General features: G+C 52.0%; 1 protein-coding gene across 4 annotated transcripts; it reads left to right on the forward strand.

The window, feature by feature from the left end:
• Positions 1 to 250: 250 nt before the first annotated feature.
• On the forward strand, positions 251 to 9,834 carry RSAD1 (radical S-adenosyl methionine domain containing 1). 4 transcript variants are annotated; one of them, XM_055576195.1, is made up of 10 exons: positions 251 to 483; positions 873 to 1,006; positions 1,112 to 1,316; positions 3,732 to 4,097; positions 4,284 to 4,347; positions 4,758 to 4,905; positions 5,117 to 5,171; positions 6,085 to 6,188; positions 6,367 to 6,527; positions 9,393 to 9,834. In XM_055576195.1, the coding sequence occupies exons 1-9, from the start codon at positions 349 to 351 to the stop codon at positions 6,482 to 6,484; spliced, it is 1,329 nt and encodes a 442-aa protein (XP_055432170.1). In that variant the 5' UTR covers positions 251 to 348; the 3' UTR covers positions 6,485 to 6,527; positions 9,393 to 9,834. The 4 variants fall into 4 exon arrangements, 3 of the variants coding, with proteins under 3 accessions (XP_055432170.1, XP_055432171.1, XP_055432172.1); XR_008712992.1 differs by lacking the exon at positions 9,393 to 9,834 and having other exon boundaries at positions 4,758 to 4,892; positions 6,367 to 6,501; XM_055576196.1 differs by lacking the exon at positions 9,393 to 9,834 and having other exon boundaries at positions 6,085 to 6,256; positions 6,367 to 6,491.
• Positions 9,835 to 10,424: the final 590 nt, after the last annotated feature.

Consider the following 10,424-nt stretch of genomic DNA (forward strand, 5'->3'; position numbering starts at 1 on the left):
GGAGCCTGGTAGGCTGCCATCTCAGGGGTCGCACAGAGTCGGACACGACTGAAGCGACTTAGCAGCAGCAGCAGCCCCTCTACACCTCCAGCCTCCAGAGAAAGGACGGCCGGGCGGCTGCGGTGAGGGCATCGGTGCCCAGCAGGTGGCGCTACGTCCCCGAGCCCTTAGCGCGGTGCTCCGGCAAAGGGCGCGGCCACGCAGCCCCAGTCCTTCCGCCGGGGCGGCCGCTCCCCCACCCCCACCCCGACCCCGCCCGGCTCTGCGCGCACCGTAAGACCTACCCTGGGCTCGTCTCGGCCTCGCGTCCTGACCCGCGCAACGGGCCGCTCAACCATAGCGGGCGCCATGGCCCTCCCGCGGTCCCAGGCCCGCGGCTGGGTGAAGGCCGCCAAGATGGCTCAGAGGCGCCGCCCCGCGGAGGACACGGGAGGACCCCCGAGTCCAGCGCCCGGGAGCCAGCGCGCCGCGCTTTACGTCCACGTGAGTGGGGAGGGGAGGCGGAGTCGCGGGAGCGGAGGACCGCGAACCCCCGTAGCGCTTGTCACGCCGCGGGCCAACCTGCGGTCCTTCACCGGCCCGAGACGAGGTCTGGGACCTGTTCCCTGGCGGGGAAAGATCTTGGTCCGGAGAACTGAAGTCTCTGGTGCTCACAATCTCGTTGACCTTGACAAGTGATTTCCCTTCTGAACCTCAGTTTTCTCCTACTGAAATTGGTTTACTAATCCCCTTGGAGAGTTGTGGCTTAGATGCGTGGCTTAGATGTTGACGGACCTCGGAATCAGGATGGGGGTGTGTGCGACTGAACCCTGGAAATGGCCGGGGCAGCCCAGGGTCACCTCTCATCCGGTTCACATGCCCCCTGCCCCCAGTGGCCCTACTGCGAGAAGCGCTGTACTTACTGCAACTTCAACAAGTACATCCCCCGTGGTGTGGACGAGGCTGCTCTGAGGCGCTGCCTGGTGACCGAGGCTCAGACGCTGCTGCGACTCAGCGGAGTGCGACGGTGGGTACTGGGGCCAGGGTCTTGGGAATTACATAGGGCAGCAGAACAGGTTGCAGGCATCCTGGAGGGCTCCCGCACATTTTCATCTGCATTCTCTTTCCCTAGAGTGGAATCTGTGTTCTTTGGTGGGGGTACCCCCAGTCTGGCCAGCCCCCATACTGTGGCAGCTGTCCTGGAGGTAGTGGCCCAGGCAGCTCACCTGCCTGCAGACTCCGAAGTCACGCTGGAGGCCAACCCCACTTCGGCCTCAGGCTCCAGGCTGGCAGCATTTGGGGCAGCAGGAGTCAACAGGTTGTCCATTGGCCTCCAGGTAACCCATCTCACCCACCTTATCCTGGGGCATCCAGCTCATCCAGTCACATTCATTCATAGGGCAAATATTTATGGAGCTCCTTCTGTGTGGGAGGGCCCTGTAGGCACGGAAAAGTGTGAGGTGACACCTACTTGTCTGTTTCTATGCTAGACTATAAGCCCTAATAGGCAGGGATCATGCATGCCTTTTTGTTCATCATGGTATTACAAGCAGCCACTACAATTCCTGGCACACAGTAGATGCTTGAAAGATTTACTACCTGACTGGAGACACAGAAGGAGGCAGACAGGTTGTCAGATCATTGCAGCATGATAAAGTCTGCTTGTGAATGGGGTCTACAAAAGGCTTTCAAGAGTATGGCCTGAAGGGCGTGTCAGTCTGACAAAATCATGGAAACTTTCCTGGAGAAGGTGATGTTTGAATATGGAAGAGGAGTCCATCAGAGGAGGATGTTGGGGTGGGGAAAGACAGGATTTGGAAGAGCTTTCCTGTTTGGGGGGACCTTTGAGCCATTCCTTGTGACTGGAGAGGCTGGGGACAAAGTTGCAAGCTGGGGCCCAAAAGTCTTCAGCACCATACTAGGAAACTTGCGGTTTTACCTAGTGGTGACAAGGGAGTCACTGAAGGGTTTTAAGTGGGGAGAGAAACGTGTTCCTCTCAGGTTGACCCTTGGTATTTCTATAGCCGGTATCCCCACCCCCACTCCACACACACCCATTTCAAGTACATGTACCACTTACCAAAGAGTTTGGGGTCAGGGCTTTGTCATTATGGGATATATTGAAAGGGACATACCATTTCTGAGATATTCTGGCCTCCAAATACTTACATATCTTGAATCTAATTGTGAGAAAACATCAGGACACCTAAGAGACTTTGTATACGTATGGATAAGAACAGATAACATGAGATAGATCTACCCTGTTAACAACTTTTTAATGTGCAGTACAGTATTGCTGACTATAAACACAATGATGTACAGGTGATCTCTAGGACTAATTAAGAGATTTTGGGGGGGGGGGTTGGCCGCAATATGTAGTTTGGGGAGTCTTAGTTTTCTGACCAGGGATTTTGAACCTGAGCCCCTGTCAGTGAAGACGCTGAGTCCTAACCGCTGGACTGCCAGGGAATTCCCTAACAGGTACTTTTTAAAACAACTGACCTGTACTGTTCAAAAATGTCGGTATCATAAATGACAAAGGCAGGATGAGGATCTCAACTAAAGGAGACTAAAGAGCCAGTGACAGCTGCGTGCAACGTGTGACCCCTGACTGAATACTGAATTGGGGTGGGAAGAGGAAATTACTGCAGCAGACATTTAGGGACAATTGGCCAACTTTGAATAAGACTCTGTATTAGATAACGGGATTGTGTCCATGTTACATTTCCTGAACTCTGTAATTAGATTGTGGTTGTGTAAGGGAATGTCCTTAAGAAATGTTTTTTACGTTTAGATAACCATATTACAAGTACCTACTAGCCTGTGGGCAATGGCTGTCATATTCTACTAAAATGTTCTGTATCTTTACTGACCAATATAGTTGCCACTGACCTCATGCTAGGAAACACTTAGAATGGGAGTATTTAAATTTAATTAACTTCTAAAATATAAACAACTACATGTGGTTAGTATCTACTGTATTGGACAGTGCAGTTACAGAACATTTACATCATCTCAGATGGTTCTTTTAGACAGCATGGTCTATAACTTACTCTCAAAAAATTCAACATCATCATAATGAATGTGTATATTTAGAGAGGGGGCTCCCGAGGTGGTGCTAGTGGAAGAGAACTCGCCTGCCAGTGCAGCAGCTGTGAGAGACACGAGTTTGATCCTTGGGTCAGGAAGATCCTGTGGAGGAGGGTATGGCAGCCCACTCCAGTATTCTTGCCTGGGGAATCTGATGGACAGAGGAGCCTGACTGGCTATGGTCCATAGTGTTGGAAAGACTTGGACACAACTGAAGCAACTTAGCACATATTTAGAGAGAGACAAAGCAAAAGTGGCAAAAATGTTAATTGCAACTTTTCTATAAGTTTGAAAATTTCAAAAGAAAAAGTAAAATCAAAAAAAGATTGTTGGCTTTGGAGTCAGACAGTCCTAATCTCCAGGTCTGTCTTCACCATTGTTTGACCTTGGGCAAGCTCCTTAATGAACTCCAGTTTTGTCATCTGTAAAATGGAGCTAGTGTTGGAGGGTTCTAGGCATAAATTAGATATTGCCTAAGAATGCTTTGCACATGGTAGCCCTTTCGTGAATGGTACCCTTGCTACTGGCTTGACCATCCACCTTCTGGCTCCCTGCCATGTCCTGTGTTTTCCCCTGGATCTGTGTCTGCAGTAAGTCCAGCCAGGTGTTTCTGTCTCCCTCTGAGCTGGCCTGCGTGCTTATACTCCACCCTCTCTCTCCAGTCTCTAGATGACACTGAGCTCCAGCTGCTGGGGAGGACACACTCAGCCAGGGATGCTCTGCAGACCCTGGCGGAGGCCCAGCACCTCTTCCCAGGGCGTGTTTCTGTGGACCTGATGCTAGGGCTGCCGGCACAGCAGGTGGGGCCGTGGCTCAGGCAGCTGCAGGAACTGCTGCGCCGCTGTGATGACCACGTGTCCCTCTACCAGCTGTCCCTGGAGCGGGGCACCGCACTCTTCACCCAGGTGCAGCAGGGTACCCTTCCTGCCCCGGACCCCGAACTGGCCGCTGAGATGTACCAGGAGGGACGGGCAGTCCTGCGGGAGGCTGGCTTTCGCCAGTATGAGGTCTCCAACTTTGCCCGGAATGTAAGTCCTGAAGCTGAAGGTGGGGCCTGGGTGGTCTAAGGCATGACAAGGCAGTTGTGGCCCTTTGGGGAGAAGGGTGCTTCCAAGGCCTGAGATGGTGGGACATTGTAACCAGGTGCCTCTTACCTGAACAGGGATCGGCCCACCTACTTCTCTCTGCATTGACTGTTCCCTCCCTCCCGACAGGGGGCGCTTAGTACCCACAATTGGACTTACTGGCAGTGTGGTCAGTACCTTGGCGTTGGGCCCGGTGAGTCCCATGAACCACAGATGGGATGACTCAGGAGAACAGTGTCATGGCTGTGTGCTCTTGGGCCGCTTAACCTCTCCGGCCCTCTGTTTCCTCATATGTAGAGTGTGGCCAAAAGTATTACCTACTTTGTAGAGCTCTTAAGTATGTGTTTTGAGGTGCGTGGGATAGTACCTGGCACTGTGGTTCTTGATCTTTAGCATGCATCAGAATTACTTGGACCGCTTGTTAAAACCCAACTGAATCCCAACCAAATTCTGGAATTTCTGGAATTGGACAGGGCCTGAGGATTTACATTTCTAGCATATAAAATGCTGTTGGTCAAGAGGCCGCGCTTTGAGAACCACTGACTTAGTTAGCATCTGGCAAGCACACAGTGTAGGCTGCTGTTCACCTGTTTATGTTTTCAGGGGCCCATGGGCGATTTATACCCCAGGGGGCCGGGGGCCACACCCGAGAGGCTCGGATCCAGACCCTAGAGCCTGACAACTGGATGAAGGAGGTGATGCTGTTTGGTCATGGCACCCGGAGGCGCATCCCCCTGAGTGAGCTGGAGCTGTGAGCACTTGAGGGCTCTCCACCCAGGCTTCTCCTGTACCCCAAAGAGCCACCCACCTACACATCTTTGTTTCCTGCCTTGCCCTTCCCCCACCCTGTCCCATGCTGTGTGATCCTCATAAATCCCCCATACACATATCCCAACTCGAGTCTGACGAATGGGAGAAGTATAAGTCTTCTCTCCAAGACCCCCTATTGGTTTTTCTTTCAGGCTGGAGGAAGTTTTGGCCATGGGGCTACGCACAGACGTGGGCATCACTCACCAGGTAAGAGGTCTATCTTACCTGGTAAGAATCACTCTGTCTCACTCTGTCTTCTATACACACACACACACCCTCCCATTCCTCTGGCACTGGCAGCTAGAGGTAGGGCCTTGGTCTAGCTGAGACCTGATGGGCGAGAGCACTGGGCAGGAAGGCGATGGTGAGAACCCGCGACCGGGGCTGCAGAGACCTGAGCTCTAGTCCCCATCTGCTGCAGCTTAGACACACCTCCTTTCACCTCTGAATATTGACTTTCTCAGCCATCTAAGGGAATGGGCTAGATTAAGAATTTTCAAATGTTTTTTAAGCAGAGCTAAAAGCTCAGATAGTAAGTGCAATAAAGATCAGTGAAGCCCAGAACTGCTCTAGATGAAATCAGAGCCATAGAACCTGGACTTCTTGTTGAGTTGCTAAGTCACGTCTGACTCTTTCCAACCCTAAGAACTGTAGCATGCCAGGCTCCTCTGTCCTCCACTACCTCCTCGAGTTTGCTCAAATTCATGTTGTCCATTGAGTTGGTGATGCTATCTAACCTCTGGATAGCACCTCTGCTATCTCATCCTCTGCCACCCCCTTCATCTTTTGCCTTCAACCTTTTCCATCATCAGGGTCTTTTCCAGTGAGAGCTCCAACTAGGGTTGGCCATACTCTGACCAAAACAGGGAGGGGAATGAGCAAAGGAAGACCTGGCTTGGCTGGGAGCCGGATCTGGCTTGGACATGGAATAGGAGTGAAGGAGCCCACCTCCCTGCTGACCCATTGACCTGGTCCTGGTGTACGTGATAGTCGGTTTCTAAGATCTCTGTGCTGGCCTGGAGCCACCCCTCACTACACCCCCAGGCAGGTGGCCTAGAAAAGCCCCTGACAGCTCCCCACCTTGTGGTTCCTGCACCTCTGCCCCTTCTTGTTTTCCCAGCACTGGCAGCAGTTTGAGCCCCAGCTGACCCTGTGGGACCTGTTTGGAGCCAGCAAGGAGGTGAAGGAGCTACAGGAGCAGGGCTTGTTGCTGCTGGATCACAGGTGTGTTGTGGGGGCAGTGGTTAGGTGTCCCAGGGAACCCTGACTACACATCTGCAGACCAGAGAGAGGTGAGAAAGATTGACAAGGAAGGGCCTCTGGCACCAGGGCCTTGGCATGGCAGAGGGTGAGGATTGAAACTAGTAAGAAGGGGCAGTCACAGCCAGGCCTCTTGTTCCAGGGGTCTTCGGTGTTCCTGGGAGGGGCTGGCTGTGCTGGACTCTCTGTTGCTGTCCCTTCTATCTCGGCTCCAAGAGGCCTGGCAGCAGAGAACCCCCTCTTCCGTGCCCAGAGGATAGCCACCGGAGGAGAGCCACGTGTTCTGTAGCCAGGACTCTGCAGGTAGGCTTTGGGGGCTGGGATGACTGCAGACATCGCCACTGGCAGGTGCTGTCTTGGTTCTGATCACTGCCCAGCCCTGGCATCCCCAGGGGAATGGCTACAGTGAGGCAGATGGGGGGAAAGGGAAATTCCTCCCCTGGTAATTCTCCTGGCCTTTTACCTGCAGAAATGGTCACCTGATTTTATTTAAATAACCTAATAAGCCTATCTGGAACCTGTCTTAACTGTGGTCCTCTCCTTTGTCTGGGCTTCAGTGAAGTGTGGGATCCTGATTTGGGGGCTTGAGGATCAGTGTAGGTCTGAGATTCCTTCCTGAACCTCATCATTTGGCTGTGATCTTAGCTTTTATCCATTATCCTTGCCTAAATCAGTGGTTAGGTTGGAAGCTGCAAAATGTAAATTTCTGACTCTATCATTCCCTCCACATTCATTAACTGGCATGCGTCCATAAAAAAAAAGCTTCCCCTTTCTGTTTTTAAGGGCTGCTGCTGCTAAGTCGCTTCAGTCGTGTCCGACTCTGTGCGACCCCACAGACGGCAGCCCACCAGGCTCCTCTGTCCTGGGATTCTCCAGGCAAGAACACTGGAGTGGGTTGCCATTTCCTTCTCCAATGCATGAAAGTGAAAAGTGAAAGTGAAGTCGCTCAGTCGTCTCCGACTCCTAGCGACCCCATGGACTGCAGCCCACCAGGCTCCTCCGTCCATGCGATTTTCCAGGCAAGAGTACTGGAGTGGGTGCCATTGCCTTCTCCATTTTTTAAGGGCAGATACTCTTAACCTAATAATTCTATGCAGTGTCGGGGAGGCTGGTGGAGAGGAAGGTATTTCCGTGAAGAGGCAAATAACTTATCATGTCAAAGGGTTCCCTGTTGCCAAAGGTAATTTAGTACCCTTGCAAATCAGGGCATGCAAAGCTCAGCCTCTAGCTGGGTGACTAAGGGTGGGGTTTCCCCACCCCTCAGAGGTGAGCACATGCATTTCCCCTGTGCCTAGTGGGTGTGAGTATCAGGGTTTTTTTGACCTGTGGTAACATGGTAAGTGTTACCACCTCTCCTTTATTCATGAAATATTCAGCAAGCACTGTGTGCCAGCACTGAGCAGAGAGGAGGAAGACCTAACCCAGCCCTCAAGGCACTCACCACCATGTTGACAGACATATAATGAGAGAAACTCCAGGGCTATTAGTGAATGTGTATAGAGGAGCCGGGGAAGCCTGCAGCGCCTTTGGTTCTGAGGGACTGACAGCAGAAAAGGAGAAATGCCTTTTTCCTACTACCTCCTCTGACCCCAGCATAGCTTGCACGGTGACCTGTGTGTTCTGCCTGGGAGCCTCTTCTTGAGCCTTCCCTGATCGTGATATTCAAGACGTGAGCACGGGGCCAGTGCAGGTGTGCCATCAGATAACCTGGGCCCACTCAGGTTTCTCCCTGCTGCCAGGGCTCGTGCCACCTGAGATGCCTGGGCCCTCCCTGCTGGGGCACCTCATGAGGTCTGTGCAGAGGGGCTGAATGGGAGTCCTTCACCTTCTGTGATTCAGCCCGCCCCCCTCCCTGTCACCAGGTTGTTAGGTAGGTAGAATAGGGAAAAGGAGTCCAAAATGGCGGTGGCTAAAAAACAAGGAAGGGAAAAGCCCGCAAAAATAAAACAAAAGGTCCGAGGACCGGAGTGAGGACCTCAGGTAAAACAAACAACACTCCTGGCTGGCCCAATTTACATAGGACAGGCCCAGGGAGAGGAAAACATATAAAAGGAGGAGCCAAAGCTAGCTCGCTCTCCCGCGCTGGGGCGCTCTTCTCCTCATGTCTTTGGATTGGCGTGCCCTCACACCTCGAAGATGGATTTTCCTGCTATCTTCTAAATAAAATAGAGCCGTAACACTGAGCTGTAACACTGATTTGTCTAAGAGCTGTAACATGGTCCATTCAAGACCTGAGAGCTATAACACGGTCTATCCAAGACCTGAGAGCGGTGACACGCCGAGGGGGCTTTAATGTCCGTCACTCCAAATCTTTGTTGTGACGAGACAAAGAACCGAGGAACATACGCTCGCGTGACAAGGTGAATCAGAGTCTCCAGAAGGTGGAGCCCAGGAATCTAGTTTTTAATCGTGGCTCTAGTGGTCAGGCCAGGTTGAGAAACCCCATCCTGTCCTGCCTTCCATTCTTAGGGATGGGTATCTGGTGAAATAAAGGAAATGAGGCTAATTCCAGACATGGCCAAGTGGAGTGAGGTCCTTCCCTCTGTGTCCAGGCCTTCTCAGGATCATTCATCAGAGGGGTTCTCCTCCTGCATGTGGAGGCTTCTGTTGGATTGCCATTGCCTTCTCCAGGGGATCTTCCCAATGCAGGGATCAAACCCGGGTCTCCTGCATTGCAGGCAGACGCTTTACCGTCTGAGGCACCAGGGAAGCCCTGTTGAAAGGCATATGGATACAAATAAGAAGGGTGAACAAACTACTCTGATGATGAGGTGATGGGAGGAGTTAGAGAAATGTGTTGTGTGTGTGTGAGTGTGGTTACAGCTTGCAGGACCAAAGCTTCCCCACCTGGAGTGCTGACGGTTTTAGGGCTGACAGTGGGGCCACCCCAACCCTCACCCCCACCCCATTCCTACCCCCACCCTCATTGACACCAAGTAAAGTAAGCCGGACAGCTATTTTGACTTGCGTTTTACATATGGGGACATTCGAAGAGGCCATCTAAGTTGACTCAAGTCATATAAGCAGTAAGGTAGCAGACCTGGTGTAACACTTCTGGACATTTAGAACTTTCTGTCACATTGTTTTATTCTGACCATGGGTCAGGTTGATTGACCTGTCTCTTAAATTAGCCAAAATTCTGACCTCTCTCTGGCCCCTCTGCCTCAGGCTTGAAGCTGCCATCTCTGCCTTGGTGCTTGGCCTCAGTTTCTGTGTTTTCCCTCCGGGGGAACCCACGTGTCCCGCCTTCGAGAGACCATCCACTTCCTGGAGAGGAACTGCATCCTGCAAAGAAAGGACTTTAAGTAATGGGGTTGCTGTAAACTGAATGTTCGTCTTCCTCCCAAATCCATGTGCGGAAACTTCATCCCTGGAGGCATGGTCTTCAGGGGCGGCGCTTTGGGAGGTAATTAGGTCATGAGGATAGAGCCCTCATGAAAGGGATTAATGTGCTTATGAAAGAGAGCTCCCTGGCCTCTTCCACCATGCGATGACATGGAGGGAAGACAGATGGCTATGTACCAGGAATCAAGCCCTCACCAAATCTCCTGGGACCTTGATTTTGGACTTCCCAGCCTTCAGAACTGTGAGAAATAAATGTTTGTTCTTTAAGCCACCCAGGCTATGGTATTTTTGTTTTAGCGGCCTGAATGTGCTAAGACAAGGATGAAATAACTTACATGGTAACTTGTTTTATTGTTCAAAATATTTACCAGTATATATTCCTGCTCTGTTGAGCCTGGGAAGGGCCAGGAAACTTGCCCAACACAGATTGTAAGAGCCAGTGGGTAATCCACCATCTCCTGTTGCAGGAAGGGGGACCCCTTCCGGGGCCCGAAACGGAGCTCCTGTCTAACACTCAGAAATGAATTGTCCGAGGAGACACACGTGCTGACAAAGCAGGAGGTTTTATTGGGAAAGAGCGCCCAGGCGGAGAGCAGGAGGGAACCCAGGAGAACTGCTCTGCCACAGTGGCTGGCAGTCTCGGGGTTTATGGTGATGGGATTAGTGTCCGGGTTGTCTTTAGCCATTCATTCTGACTCAGAGTCCTTCCTGGTAATGCACGCCTTGTTCACCCAAGATGGATGCCAGTGAGGAGGATTCTGGAAGGTGGTCGGACATGTGGTGTCTCTTTTTGACCTCTCCTGAACTCTCCCAGCTGGTGGTGGCTTATTAATTCCGTGGTCCTTACCAGGACCT

This window comes from Bubalus kerabau, chromosome 4 (assembly GCF_029407905.1).
Source record: "Bubalus kerabau isolate K-KA32 ecotype Philippines breed swamp buffalo chromosome 4, PCC_UOA_SB_1v2, whole genome shotgun sequence".
Taxonomy (NCBI): Eukaryota; Metazoa; Chordata; class Mammalia; order Artiodactyla; family Bovidae; genus Bubalus; species Bubalus kerabau.

Coding starts and splice junctions, on each gene's coding strand:
- RSAD1 (XM_055576195.1), top strand. CDS start 349: ATGGCCCTCCCGCGGTCCCAGGCCCGCGGCTGGGTGAAGGCCGCCAAG. Junction 1,007..1,111: donor CGACTCAGCGGAGTGCGACG/GTGGGTACTGGG, acceptor CTCTTTCCCTAG/AGTGGAATCTGTGTTCTTTG. Junction 6,189..6,366: donor TTGTTGCTGCTGGATCACAG/GTGTGTTGTGGG, acceptor CTCTTGTTCCAG/GGGTCTTCGGTGTTCCTGGG.